The sequence below is a fragment of the Pagrus pagrus genome (genome assembly GCF_965226575.1).
Source record: "Pagrus pagrus genome assembly, chromosome: 12".
NCBI lineage: Eukaryota > Metazoa > Chordata > Actinopteri > Spariformes > Sparidae > Pagrus > Pagrus pagrus.
This window is the reverse complement of record NC_140196.1, coordinates 8,714,750-8,729,907: the sequence shown is the minus strand read 5'-3', so window position 1 is coordinate 8,729,907 and position 15,158 is coordinate 8,714,750. Positions and strand designations below refer to the sequence as shown.

Below are 15,158 nucleotides of genomic sequence, written 5' to 3'. Positions count from 1 at the left end.
TTCATCCCAGCTCTCTCTCTCCCTCCCTCTCTCTCTCTCTCTCTCTCAGACACACACACTTTCATGCATGTGCACACACGCACACACACACATGTGCGATCGTGCACAGCAGCCTAATTGGGGACAATGCTCTGCTTGCCAGTTGTCACAATCCCCCCCAGATGTGATCAGACTCTGGCAGATGCTGCTCAGTTGTGTGTGTCGTGTGGCTGCGCGTGTTGCCAGCAGAGGGCGCTGTCCACACTCTCCCCCTCACTCACACACACACACACACGCACGCGCACGCACACGCACACGCACACACATCTCGCCCAGCTAGCTGTAACCGGCTAGCGAGACTGTTTTCGAGTTGACACCCTCCCCAAACCTCGGCAGCAGCTAAGCTGCACAGTCGACATGGCAAGAAAATATCGCAACAATTTCCTACAGAAAGATGAAAATCTTCCAAGTCTTTTGGAATGAGTGAGTAGCATCGACAACAATGATCTGTTTGTTCCGACGGAAACTACGAGTAGAAGTTGCATATTTTGTTTAAGTCACGTTTAATGACGCATAGCTATGGATAGCTAGTTGTGGCTAACGCGAAATGGTAGCTAGCTAGCTCGCTCGCTAACAAGCTAACGGCTACTAGAGGGAGGAGTACGGTCTGTTCGCTAGGGCTTGCTAGCCTTCTGTGCTCAGTCCGACGACAAGAGTTAGCTTCGTCTCGGAAAACGTGTCCAAAACACAATTGTGCGATGAGCCTGAGCATTTGGACACAAGTAAAAAATTAGCGTCAGTGAGTCTGGTGAAAATAAACATATGGTGAAGGCAGTTGGGTTGCTGGGTAGTTTCGGATGCTAGCGTTACATAATCTCGCCGTTGAGAGTCAAATGGCTCCACTTTCCAGTGTCACTGTGCTTCTTCTGTAGCTATCGTTTCTTAAACCAATACATGAGATGGTACCTAATGTTCTCGGCAGTGTTGTGAGTTATTTATCACGGTAACTTTAGCAATAATAGCGGTTTCATGACCAACCAGTGGATAGTTTTCGATAATTTAGCAACTGTGTGTGTTTTTTTGTTGTTTTTTTTAAATCAGACGACGTTTGCTCGCTAGCTAACCTAGCAAACTAGCCACCCATAGCTTAGCTTGCTAAAAGTAAGCTAACGTTACCTACAATTATCGAGTTAGCTAACGTATCGCCTTATTCCTGACAAAACATTAAAAATGCGCGTAGAGTAAAAAAACAAGGTGATCACAGTCATGATAACAATCTTTAATACCAGAAATACAATTAATTCCGGAAGCATAATTTTGCCCAACTGTGTTAGCAAGCGTTAGCTTCATGATAAGTTAGATAGCGCAGAGGGACTTGGTTGTTAGCCTCTTCAGGACCCTTTGTCCATAGTCATAGTGGTAACCAGCTCTTGTAAGTAGGCCACACAGCAGTTGTTTTGATCCTTCTCCGTCGCTTGTTTCCTCTGTATTTTACAAATAGGTGCTGTGTCACGTCTGATTTCATATTTAGTTGGTTTTGTGTTACGGTTGAACAACGCGTACCGACGGGTAGTCAAAGCTAAATAGACTTGAGATAATAGATTTTTGATTTGTAACGTAGTCGAGTATCAGTAGTCCTCCCAAAATCCTACTTTGCACTTCCACTGGCCTTTACTGCCCATCTCAGCTGCAGATGCACTCATACACAACAAAGCCATCTTTATGTAGTTATATATATATATAGTTAAATTGTGTTGTAATGTGAGATAATAAGCATTTAAAACTGCATTGTGACTCTTCAGATGTGCTGAATTCATTGTTAATCCCCTTTTTTCTCTCTCTTTTTCCAGTATTCATCACGCGATGTGATCCAAAATCCACAATGTGTGAGAACATTTAAGAACGATTGAGTTCGGAAGAAAACATTTTGATTCCAGTGGAATCTTCCATATATAAATATATATATATTATTTGATTTCTTTTTTTCTCTGTGTTAAAACTTACATACATTTACACACACACACGTGTCCCATCGAACATATAATCATGCCAGTCCAAGCACCACAATGGACAGAGTTCCTGCTGTGCCCGATCTGCACGCAGACATTCGAGGAGACTGTCCGCAGGCCCATCAGCTTGGGCTGCGGACACACGGTCTGCAAGATGTGCCTGAACAAGTTGCACCGTAAGGCCTGTCCGTTTGACCAGACGGCCATCAGCACAGACATCGAGCAGCTACCTGTCAACACGGCCCTGTTGCAGCTGGTGGGAGGCCAGGTGAGACTTGTGTCTTTGTTTATTTGTGTATTTTATTAGATAACGACATCTATGCAAAGCTCCTCTTGGGCACCAGCTCATGTGTGTGTTTGTATAGTTTTAATATACCATTCATGAGTCGACACTGCGATGCTTTCTGTAATTACTGTTTATGGACTTTAGTAGAGTGTTGGGCAAGTGCTGTTGCATGATGCGCACAGCGAGGAGATTCCTATTATGAGTCACGCTTCAGGCGTTGAGCAATGACTTTAATTCTGCTGGTTTACTGAGGAACAGATCAGTGAAGCTGTAATTCTCCGAGGTGGTGTTTGACCAACAGGGTGAGGCACAGCTAATGGCGTATTGGGTTTGTTGGCCAAGTTTCCAGCCATACAGTGCATGATAATGGATAATGTCAGTGCATCGACTGTGAGCTGTCTGATACAGTCATGGCTGTGATGTCTTGTCTCATAGCTGAGTGCATTGAATATCTCTCAGGGTCTGAAGTCAAGATGGTAGACTTATTTGGTTAGTTTGAATGAATGTTGATTTTTTTCTAAATTGGCACAGCGTGAGCATTTAAATAGAAACATAATGGAGGCTCCAGACTAACTTTTCATACCGGTTGCACTGGTGCACCCAATAATATGACTTAATGTAGTTACTCATCACATTAGTCGCACCCCGAAGCCCTGATAATTAGATAAATGCTTCTCTCAGGTGTCATGGCTATATGTTATATTGTGATTATGTGAAGTTCAGTGTTGACCTACAAAAAATGTGGCATATGCCTTCGGTACAATGCAATAGTTGTCAAATGTTTTTTTTTATTTATTTTTTTATGCATCAGTCCTATTTCTTTGTTCCAGCTATTGTGATGCGATATTCGTCTAATTACTCCCCCTCTCTGTTCTCCTGCAGGTTCCTAAGGCTCAGCCAGTTGCCTTGATTACCAGTCCAGAGGACTCGCAGCATTATGAGGAGGCCAGGCAGTGTGTGGAGGAGCTGGCCCTCTACCTCAAACCTCTCAGCAACACCAGAGGTACAACACACACACAAACACATGCTTGTTACACCTCTATTATTATCTGTTGACACTCTTGTTGCCCTTTAAATGAAACTCGGAAAGTTGTTTTTAACACGGGAAGTCTGGTCCCCGATATTCTTGGCGGTTCCATGTGGTTTGAGATGTGAGCATGCTGCTGCGAGGTGAATGTTGATGGTCGCCTTGTTCCCTTTTTATAAACATGCTGCGTGAGTTTGTGCTTTCTGCGCGTCAATGTCACACAAGGAACAAGAAAGGGATGGAAAGCTAAAGTTATACAAAACAGTAGTCAGTAATTTCTATAAGGACAAACATTTTTAAAAAACATCAGCCTGACAAGTGATGAACCCGGAGTTCGGTCAAAACTTCCCCTCATGAAGCTGTGGATATGATATCACTAGGCCATAAACGGACGATACGCTGTTACAGATGGCAGATGTGTCAGATAATTTACATTTCTGACTGTCATCAGTTGAAAATATCAAAACTAGCGTGTGTGATCCTCTACTATTCTGTGATTCATGTCATGCGTGGGATAAACAAAGATATTAGATGTTTGATAAGGCTGTGAATAGTTTTTGTTGCTCGAGTTGGACTGTTGCCAGATCAATTGTCATTGTAAATAGAAAAAGCAGAACTACTGTTTCTGTTAATATGTTACAGAGACATTTCTCATCACTAGTTCTCATAAATGGCTGTTTCATAGGGATAGTACTGTCTTGATGGAGCCACTTTTCCCACAAAAATTAATAGTTACTACAAAATTTAGATTATATTTTCAAAGAGAAGAGAGGGTTAAAAGGAGCTCTTGCTAAGTTGTTCACCTGAAATAAAATGATAACAGGACATTGAAATAAAATGTTAAAGACCCTAACCTTGGTGTCTGTGGGCAGAATTGCATTAAAACTGCATTAATTGTTCTGCAAATATCGCAAATAAAGCACAATATGCTCGTGTGGCAACATTAAAAAGGTTCATGGTGGTGCTGTCCTTGATTTCTCTTTGTTTGGGTGCCAATTTTAAGCAATTTCCTTGATTTTTCACTGACCATATTAACTGAATATAGTTGACTGAATTAAAAGCTTGATGCAAAATGTACTTGTAATTGAAACCATTGAAAAAGGCTCATTTCTCATCATTACTGAGTAAATGAAGTGTTTTAATCATTGTTTATTTAAACGTTAGGAAATTAAATCAAACAAAATAATCCTGTCACTCTGAATTGCTGCTGATTTTCTCGCTCCGCCCGTCTTAATTCAATGACAACATTTAAAAAATAACAGACTTACTCTGTTGAACCCACAAGCTTTATTGGACCGCACGCATCACGTGACACATGCAGCGTTCTTTAAACGTAGCCTGACACATTTTGGTATCAACAAAGAGGATTATGTCTTACAAAGAACTTGATCTTCTCACAAATCTGTTTGTAATATGGGCATTATCTGTGTAGCCAGAGCTGTGAGCTGTGTTTTCAGTGTATATCCTCTCGGTTTACCAGTTGTCATCTCTAACCTCTCACCAGGTGTGGGTCTGAGCAGCACAGCCCAGAGCATGCTAAGTCGGCCCATGCAGAGGAAACTGGTAACTCTGGTCCACTGCCAGCTGGTGGAGGAGGAGGGCCGTGTTAGAGCCATGAGAGCTGCCCGCTCTCTGGGCGAGCGAACTGTCACCGAACTCATCTTGCAGCACCAGAATCCACAGCAGCTCTCCTCCAATCTGTGGGCTGCTGTCCGTGCACGAGGATGTCAGTTTCTCGGGCCAGGTATGTCGTTTTCCTTACCTTTCCTTAACTGCAAAGTGAGACGAGACCTCTCTTTCAACTGTCACTGATGTTTTTTTTATGCCTGTCCTCTCCCAGCCATGCAGGAGGAAGCTCTTAAGTTGGTCCTTCTCGCTCTAGAGGATGGTTCTGCTCTGTCCAGGAAGGTGTTGGTTCTCTTTGTAGTCCAGAGGCTTGAGCCGCGCTTCCCACAGGCCTCTAAAACTAGCATTGGCCATGTGGTGCAGCTCCTCTACAGGGCCTCCTGCTTCAAGGTATGTTGCTGGTTGAAGTTTGTCAGTTTGCATGTCATGAAAAGCTCTCTGCAGAAGAAGGCAGAGGACAAAGCTAACACAAAAATAACTCTTTATCTCCTCCTGTGTCTACATAGGTTACCAAACGTGATGAGGACTCATCCCTGATGCAGCTTAAAGAGGAGTTCAGAACTTACGAGGCTCTGCGGCGCGAGCACGACTCTCAGATAGTTCAGATTGCCATGGAGGGTGGGCTGCGCATCGCACCTGACCAGTGGTCCTCTCTGTTATATGGAGATCAATCTCACAAGTCACACATGCAGTCTATCATAGATAAGGTGTGTAAGAGATGTAACTGTTTGTTTTCATATCATAGTATATTCTGGTATATTTCGTAGATGATTTGTGTGTTCTGCGATACGTTGGAGTTTCTTATCTCCTTATATATAAAAGCATGTTCTTGTCTTCTTCTGGCGCAGCTGCAGACCCCAGCGTCTTTCGCTCAGAGTGTTCAGGAGCTGACAATTGCTCTGCAGAGGACCGGAGACCCAGCCAACCTCAACAGGCTGCGGCCTCACCTGGAGCTACTGGCAAACATTGATCCAAGTCCTGGTGAGAAACAACTTCAGGAATCTATATTTTGTATTGACATAAGGATGCAGTGTCACAAGCTGGAATCCACACAATGACCTTTGCATCTTTTCAATTCTTTCTCCAACATCTCTCCTATTATTCTAGTATATCTTGTATAAATACATTTTGTTTTTCGTTTTGGAAACATTTTTGATTTAAATATTTTGATAAGTCTGTTTTTCTCATATCTACATAATTTTCTCCACAGATGCTCCCCCTCCCACATGGGAGCAGCTCGAGAAAGGGCTGGTAGCAGTGAAAACAGTGGTGCATGGCCTGGTGGACTTCATTCAGAACCACAGCAAGAAAGGAGCTGACCCTCAACAGGTCAGTTTATGCAATGAACCACAGAAAAAATGGGGCCCCGTCCCTTTACGAGTTAATCCAGGATACACTGACTGGAGGTCATAGTCTAACCACTACCATCATTAATACATCAATGATAAGACTTGTAGTGATGCCCTTTGAAGCCGTTCCTAAGCTTTGTGGTGAAATAGATGTTATCAGTATCACCCAGTTCTGTCCTTACTGTCATGTTTAAACACCTGTGTGTTTACCTTTGTTTGTTGTTGTGCTAGGCAACATCCTTGAATAGGGTTTAACCGTAATGACACAAGAGGTAAATGCTTTCTGTTTCAATAATACTGTGTCTCTCTTTTAGCCTCCTCAACACAGCAAGTACAAGACATACATGTGTCGTGACATGAAGCAGAAGGGAGGCTGTCCTCGTGGAGCCAGCTGCACCTTCGCTCACTCTCAGGAAGAACTGGAGAAGTGAGTCTTGACAATTACCAACATGTAGCAGTCTCTCCTTTTTAGCTAAAAAAATTACATATTGAAGTAAAAAGGAAACCGTTTCCACACCACTAAGCATCTCTTAAACACGTTGTGCTTTGTTTTCTGTTTCGTCAGGTATCGTAAGATGAATAAGCGTCTGGCAGCTCGCCTCCCCGGCTCAGGAGGGCTCATGCCAGACGACGGCCTTCCTCTCGATGTAGCAGTGACCAGGAAGCCTTCGCCCCTCACCAATGGCGCACCCTCTTTGCCCCAGCTGATTGCCCGTGGCACCGAAACAGTCCCGTATGAGCTGTTGCGTAAACCCATGAAGATGGACGGAGGGAGTCCCAATGCCCCAGGATCACCACCTGATCCGTGAGTATAGCTGTGCATTCAAGTCTGTGACAGCCAAAGAACAGGCAGTTTCTTTTCTCTAGGTTTTGGTTGCGTTTCCATATATGGAGTAAAAATCAAATACTTTTGAGAATAACCGACCTTTAGTTGTAGGAATGTCTTGTTTTGTCCAAATCCCAAATATATTAGATTTACTGTCATAGAGGAGTCAAGAACAACTACTACAACTACTAAAATATTTTTTTGCTGCTCTACTTCTGTTAATGTTTTTGTGTTATATTTTGTCTGTAGCTGTCGACAACTCTACCCGGTGCAAACACTAAACAGTATAAAGTCGGTGTAGTTCAGTGGTTGCACAATGCAAAGGGGTCAGGATAAGTCTACCGAGGACAGGACGAATGTCATTATCGAATCTGTAGAATCATATTTGAATAATGGGTTTATGGGAAAAACTGTCTGCAGGTTGATGATCACTCATGACTCATGATGATTGCTAACATTTGTCCCTGTAGCATGGACTCTGTGCCCAAACCTGGTATGCAACTGCCACCTCATGCCATGGCCCATCCGAGGATGCCAGCAGACCACCTCTCTGGGGTAAAGCACATGCCGGTGGTAGCCAGAGGTTCACCAGTGTACCCACAGCCACAGCTCCCTGAGATGTGCTACGACGCTCGCCCACCACCCTCTGCTTCTCAGTATGAGCCCCCACAATACTCCACAGGTATGGGTCGAGTGAATTGCGCTTCTGCGCTTGTGACTGGTGAAAAGTTGCCATCTTTTTATTTTGTGCTTAGAGATCATTTAGGAAAGTGATGTTAATAAAAGTCTGCCATTTTTTTTTCTCAGGGTACCCCTACCAGCAGCCGCAGTATGTTCCTCGGGATTACATGCGTAATCCTCCTCCACCCAGTGAGTCAGGGCCCCCTTACCAGGACCCCTACCCTGGCTACGGCCCTCCAGAGCGCCCATACCAGGCCCCTCACTCTGGTCAACCTTTCTCTTACCCACATCCTCCACACCATGACCGGGGTCGCCACGGGACCTACTCTGGCCCACCACCCCCTCCACAGCCTTACCCATCTCAGAGGGATGGCCTGGTCAGAATGAGCCCTGCCCCTCTGGATGTCCCCCCACCATCAGCAGCACAGGCTAATTCGCTTTACCACCAGGAGCCCAGTGCCCGGGATAGATACCCTCCAGATGGCTACTATCCACCAGGTGCCCAGCCTCCACCCATGAGGACTTATGTCAGGGTGAGTCATTTCAGGAGTTTGCCTTTAACTCTTTGTGTAGCCATCCTAGTTACAAACCACTAAAATAAATGCCAGTTGTTCAACAGTAATATTTGAGCGTGTGTGTGTGTTTTAGGGACCATCATATGGTGGCTCGCAGCCCAGCCTTGACTACCTGCACCGACGTCGCCAGGAGCTGTTATCGCAGCTGGAGGAGAGGAAGGTCATCTCCCCTCCACCATTCGCTGCCTCCCCGACTCTTTCCCATTCCTTCCCCAGCGACTATCCTCCAGAGGTTAGCACCTTGTGAATTTCATACATCTCTGCGACTGGCTTCAAGAATCAGGAACTGCAATGGACGTTGTGGTGTAATTGTTAAAAAGAGGTACTGGAAGTATTTGTAACATCACTTTCTCTGTGTATATTCTGTGTTTGCAGTACGGGGAGGAGAGCTCCAAAAACATGATGAAATGCAGAGAGCCTGACTACGCAGGGCAATACTCTCCCTGGTCTTGTGAAACCATTGGCTCCTACATTGGCACAAAGGACGCCAAACCCAAAGACGTTATGGTTCCTGGCGCCATGGAGATGATGGTGAGTTCAGATGGATAAAATCTGTCAGCAACCCTGTCAGTATACAATGTTAAACAACGTTATTATTAGAATCAGGTGAAATGCTTGTAGCCTCATCCTCTCTAACCGCTAATATCCCTCTTCCTCCCGCTGTCAGAATGTGGAAGCTAAGGATCTGAGAGAACCATCGCTGGAGGCTCCTCGGAGGGGTGCAGAAGTCAAGGATGATGACCCCATTATCCCCTTTGGCCCCCAGCCCACTGTATCACGCTTCGGTGCCATTTCCCGCACCTCAAAGACTGGCTACCAGACCACCTGCCCTGTGCAGGCTATGGCCTCCACTCCCCAGAACCCAAACTCTAAACATATGGCTATGCCAGGTATGAGATCACAACAAGGTATTAATGACTGATACAGGGGTTTTTTGCAATTTGGTAATTTCACATAATTGTGTCGTTTAATTAAATTTCTGACAACCATTTGACCATCTCTCCTACAGAATACACATACGGAGGCCATGTAGGATGGGGTGGAGCTTCATACCCCTCCCACCAGGCTGCCTCTGCCTCTCAGGGACACTTAAGTGAGCGGTAAGGCCTGCGTGTTTTTGTTTTTTTCCTCTTTGATGATAATCCCGCTTTCAGGAAGATATCAGAAATACACGTGTAAAAATGAAAATTTATGCCCTGAGATGATTTTAAAGCAGTTTTTTCCCACTGTATTTCACCCTCACAGCCTGCCTATGGCAGCCCCAGACAGAGAACAGTTAAAGATTGAGCTGCAGCAGGTCACCCAGCAGATCAACCAACAGACCCAAATGCGAAGCATGGAGGTATGTATGATGCATCCACATGCTTCTTAGGTGGTCCCATTTCCCGAGTTGGGAAGTCCTTACTCCTTTCGATATGATGTGTTAGGAGCTTTTAAGTTGTAATGCGTAAACAAAATGGATGCTACAGTGAAGATGGCAACTAACCATATCAAAAATTACATGTGAACAAAAAAATGATGTGCAATACATGGATTAAAAAAACATTTCTTACCATCAACCAAACATTTACTTTGGTCTGTAGTGTTCTGCGTATATAACTTAAAAGCCAAGTACCAACATTTTCAACTGCTTTCCAACTTGTTGTCCCAACTTAAGAGGGTGTTCATGTGAATTTTCCCAGTCAGGAACCAATTTTTCTGGTAATTCCTACACCATATAATTTCAATGTCTAACAAGAGGACCTTCAAAGGTCTAGAAAGTACAGAAGTGGATTAAATATTGCAACTTGATAAGTTCTGCATTTAAAAAACATTATGATTTTTTTTTAATTATTAATTAGAAATCAAGAAGTTTTTTTATGTCCCTGCTTTCATTTCACATGATAAATGAATCAGCGGTTGACAGTCATCCTAGTCTAGTCACTTTCAAAATATAGTCATTACTGTGCCACACTTCTTCAGATAATTGCCAGAAATGCACACTCATCCTTCTTCACTTCCTGTCTCACTTTCCAGGCTGCCAGTAACTCTCTGCTGCTGCAGAGGGAGGCCAGCGCGTTGGCAGGACAGCCTGTGCAGTCCAGTCAGAGCCAGGCGGCAGCAGCAGCCCAGCAGCAGCAGGCCAAGTGGCCAGCAGGGGGAGCAAGCACAGCAGCTGTATCCAGTGAACAGCTAAGCCTGGAGCTCCACCAGGTGGAGAGAGAGATTGGCAAGAGGACCCGGGAGATGGCTTTGGTAAGGGTGGTGGGGAGCTAATGTATGCTTTGATAAAGTTGGGATAAAGTGGAATTATTGATTTAAAAAAAGTTGTAGTAATCTAGGCCGTGGATCTGATAAGCTCAACATTTTAACAAAAACAGAATATGTAGCCGAGTGTCTCTCCAGCAAACTAAGCCTGTTTTTGTTCATCCCCAAACCAGGAAAACCAAGTAGCCCATGATGTTCAGCAGTACAAGATGAAACCTGCAGAGAACGGACAACCAGAGCACAAGACACAGCTGGAAGAAATCTCGCTGGCTCTTGGGTGATTATACACATATTTGACGATATGTGCGTTAGAGCTGCAACAATCATTCGATTAGTTGATCAAAAAGACTGTTCTGATAACTGATTAACTTTCAACAGAGTCATTTGTTTAAGATTTTCTGGTTTTAGCTTCTTAAATAGGAGGATTTGCTTGATTTTTAACTGTTGGTTGGACAAAGAAGCAATTTGAATGATGTCACTATGATCTCTGAGAAATTGTTATAAGCTTTTTTTCCATTTTATAGAGTGATCAGTTAATCCTGACAGTAATTAGCATATTAATCAATAGTGAAACATGTCACAAGTTGCAGCCCTAATGGGTATGAGTTATCCTGATCTCTCTCCAGTGTTCCTTCTTCTCACTTGTGTTTTTCTCTTTCCTGAATCCAGCGAGGTGTCAAACGGCTCCAGCAGTCTGCAAGAAAGTGCAGTGGGCGGGTCCATGCTGTCACTGACCAATAAGACGTCTGCGTTGAGCATGTGCTCTGATCCTGGTGCCACTGGTTCAGAGATGCAGAAGAATGGCGTCGTCCATTCCTGCTCTTAGGCAGTGCACACAGACACACACACACACACACACACACATACACACACAAGATGCTCATTTGAAAAGCATGCACAGGCACACACACACACACCCATTCTATTTAGAAGATGAGCAGTATCTGCCGTGATATGAATTTTCTTTCTTTTTGTTCTGTGAATGAGCTTTTTTTAATGACTTTCCTTGCCTGGAAACCAGGGCATATGATAACATTTCTTGTGTGTGTTAATTTTTTTTTTCTTTCTTTTTTTTGTACTGGGATTACAGATTAACAAGGCTCACAATAGATATATTAGGAAGAGAAAATGGTGGTGACGTTGACAGTGGTATTATAATTTCATTCAGCAAGGAAAGGCCTATTCCATCTTTCATTAACACAAAAAACATTTGTTAAGTATTTGCCTGATCCTCCTCATATCAGATGTTTTTGGCATACATGTAGACGAACGGTTAGATACAAAGGAGCAGGTCAATAAGCACTATCGCAGCACATCACATGCACTCTGAGGAAACCTCTCTTGTTACAATCTGACGATCTATAAAGATGATGTAGGAAGTGTGTCGCTTGGTACTCACCCCCAGAATCGTAAAAAAAAAAAAAGAGTGGTTGCCCAGATCTAGATGGTCTGAGGAGGGAAAAGCATTAACAGTATTCCACCAGTATTCATCTGAAACAGAAACGCGTGGTGTTTTTTAGAAATCACTTTAGCGCCACATGCACGTCCTCACCTGCCACGAGAAGTATGATTTTTATTAGTGCATTTTATGAACACATCATATATCTGTTTCATACTTGAAAGCAGTATATTATATTTAATTGAAGCATTCTGTTTTAAGGATTGCAACAAGTCTTTTTGATAATGACCTTTCCACATGTTTTCTATAAGGGAATCTACCGTGCTTCTCTCGGTCGTGGCGTGACCTGATGTGGTTCGGTCGGCTTTTGCCCCGAGCGCCGCAGGGCTGCATTCAGTCCAAGCAGATTATGTTATGAAATCGTTTGCAGCATGCTCAAAAAAAAAAAAACAGTTGAGTTTTCTGGTTGTATGCAAATGATCAGGCTGAGAGAGTACATCTTTCTGCCTCAGGAGTCCGGTGAGTGTAAAACTTGTCTGTCAGGGTAAAATAAGGATTTCCCTCCTCAGAGCTTCTCATCTGGCCACACAAAAGGCCTCCCCATTGGGATTATCTTGTCATTTGTTCTCCTAACTTCTATGAAGTTGCCTTCCCTTTGTGTTTTTTTTTTTTTTTTCGTTAAATTTTTTTCATGCTTTATGTTGTTACGATTTGGGGGGTGTGGCCTACCTAGTGAAGGCTTTATAGAGTTGCACGCGTGTCCTCCTCTCTGTCATGAAATGGTTGAATTCCAAGCAAAACCCAGACTTATCTTTTGTACTCGTAGAAAGGAAACTGTTGTAGCGTTTTTAGCTTCACAGTACTTTTGAAATCATGTTTACAGCTGAGGATATTAGCGTTGGTTACTGAGGGGTGAACACATCAGACTTTTCAAATATAGCTATCCGCAAAAATAGCAGATGTGAGTATATTTAAACATCTTTATTGGTGAGTCGGACAATATTCTGTTCACACTATCACGTTTTCCTTTACACACCTCAATGTCATCATCACCACCATTGCCACTATTATTGCTCTTTCTCCATCATGTCAGTTGTTTACTGCTGATGCTCGACACGGAGCTCTTTGCCTTTTGTAAACAATTAGCATGATGGGCTACAGTTTTACAGCTCTGCTGAGAGCGAGTGAGTCCTTGTGTTTGAACGGTTGAAGGATAGAGGAGACGCTCCGGGGCAAGTCGCTTAACGCTGAGCTGTCGTTCAGGTCAGACGAGGGGTTCTGTGAAACTGACAGTTTGACAAATCCCTGATAACTGATGAGTCAAATAAATAAAGACACAAATGTTTTGTGGGTTATTTGATAGGCATCTCTTCCAGTTAGTCAGCGCCATGAATAGTGGATGTTTGGGTTTTTCTTTATTTTCTTCAAATTTTCCTACCACACTTCAAGCCTCTGGCTGCTCCTCGCTACATTTATTGTTTAGGTACACAGCTCACTTATACATATGAGTATGTATACATACATTAATATACTAAAGCACTATTAATGTGCCACCTCTTATTTTACTCGCTCAGCATTTATATTAAATGATCTCTACTAGAATCAGCATTTTTTTTTTTGTTTTGTTTTTGTTTGATTTGTTCTCTGTCCACTGGTTGCCAACACAGACTTTATCCTTTCCCAGACGAAGGACTTCTGTGCGCATTGATGTGTGTTCACTTAATCTTTTGTGTTCAAACAAAGATGTTCTTTATAGACTATGCTTCCGAAGAAGACAAAAATTCTGTAACTTTGGAAAATTTATGGAGACGTTTTGTGTGTGCTAGATTGTATTGTAGAAAATGTACCCTATTTTTTTTTTCCTCAAAGTGTGCTGTACTGGGTGATAGTGTTGAGGTATTAGAAAAGTGTTGGGGTTTTTTTCCCCCACCCCTGCCCTACAAGAGGATATTCAGGAAGGTGTGATGAAAGGTTGGCCTTAAATCCTCTTGCAATGCTCCTTTACCTTGTCTGCTTTAGGAGCATGAGATGATCTCAAAAATAGTAATTTACACTGAATTGGCATGACTTAGAGTCATACAGACGGACTCTAGTAGATTTCCCCCCCGTTTTTGAAAATTACTTATGAAACTACAATAATGCAAATCTCTTATGATTTGACGCAAAATGTGTATTTTTTATTATTTTTAAAGGAAAAGTTGACCTAGCTTTCTTTTTTTTTCTTTCTTGTTTTTTTGTTTCTGCAATAGTTGAGTGAATTTACTGACCTACAAGTCTTACAGTCTTTAAAGCATCATCTGACCTGATGTGTAGTCAACAGCTATAAGAGTATCTGAGTGACATTCACACAATAATTTTGTTCTGCAGTTATAATTCCATGAATTGGCGACATTTGACGGTGTTAATTCAGTACGTTGTTTTTCACTTCTCTAAGTGCGAGTCAACCAAAACTATCACGATGCTGATTCGACCTGCTGGGTCCCCTGCAGGTCTGAATGAGCCTTAAAACGCCTTTAGCTTAGCAGAACTGACATATGACAATGACGAATGGGGTGGTTTACTATTTAGTAAATAGCAAAGATGTTCATTTCAATCTCCTGTGTGTTTTTGTTTCTGAGTGGAACTGCTGCCTCAACCCCCTCATTTACATAATTAACCCCTCCACTCCCACCCTTGACCACTGAACTCTGTTACTGCTGTTTGAGGCTCACATTTTATTCCCTGACTTTCTGGGGAAATTCGCAAATGGCTATTTTATATGATTACTCCCTTGTAAAATATCTCTTAAATTAAGGTACAGGTTTGATTTCAGCAAGAAAAAAGAAGTTTTTATATGTATATTATACTCCATTAAGGAATGTCTAGAATTATCTTCCTCCAATGTGGATGTAGCCATTATTACGCCATTTTATGACTTTGTAAGAGAATTCACTGTGTGAAAATTGGTTTGCATTTTTGTATAATACAATCTGCTTTTTTTTTTCGTTTGATACGAGAGGGAGGTCAAACTGGAAGTTTGAAGAGAGAAAAAAATGAACCTGTGAAATTGAGAAAACAAAGTGTAACTTATGTACAACAGTGATTCTAAGCTGAGGGGGAAAGATTAAATGATATTGCTAACTCAGAATCGTTGTGTCGTTGTTTTCTATTTTAA

General features: G+C 42.7%; 1 protein-coding gene across 2 annotated transcripts; it reads left to right on the top strand.

The window, feature by feature from the left end:
- The first annotated feature begins 299 nt into the window (after positions 1-299).
- On the top strand, positions 300-15,131 carry rc3h1b (ring finger and CCCH-type domains 1b). 2 transcript variants are annotated; one of them, XM_084370130.1, is made up of 20 exons: positions 300-462; positions 1,830-2,256; positions 3,157-3,277; positions 4,806-5,045; positions 5,142-5,317; positions 5,434-5,634; positions 5,776-5,908; positions 6,138-6,256; positions 6,591-6,703; positions 6,842-7,081; positions 7,573-7,784; positions 7,910-8,316; positions 8,432-8,590; positions 8,734-8,889; positions 9,026-9,266; positions 9,368-9,458; positions 9,604-9,700; positions 10,375-10,593; positions 10,779-10,882; positions 11,275-15,131. In XM_084370130.1, exons 2-20 carry the CDS (start codon positions 2,026-2,028, stop codon positions 11,429-11,431), a joined length of 3,417 nt encoding a protein of 1,138 aa, XP_084226256.1. In that variant the 5' UTR covers positions 300-462; positions 1,830-2,025; the 3' UTR covers positions 11,432-15,131. The 2 variants fall into 2 exon arrangements, with proteins under 2 accessions (XP_084226256.1, XP_084226257.1); XM_084370131.1 differs by having other exon boundaries at positions 301-462; positions 9,026-9,248.
- The last annotated feature ends 27 nt before the right edge of the window (positions 15,132-15,158 follow it).

Bases quoted from the DNA above. Each gene is read 5' to 3' on its own strand.
- rc3h1b (XM_084370130.1), top strand. From the start codon at position 2,026: ATGCCAGTCCAAGCACCACAATGGACAGAGTTCCTGCTGTGCCCGATC. The intron at 5,635-5,775 runs GTGTGTAAGAGA...CTTCTGGCGCAG, and splicing joins TGCAGTCTATCATAGATAAG to CTGCAGACCCCAGCGTCTTT. The intron at 10,594-10,778 runs GTAAGGGTGGTG...TCCCCAAACCAG, and splicing joins GGACCCGGGAGATGGCTTTG to GAAAACCAAGTAGCCCATGA.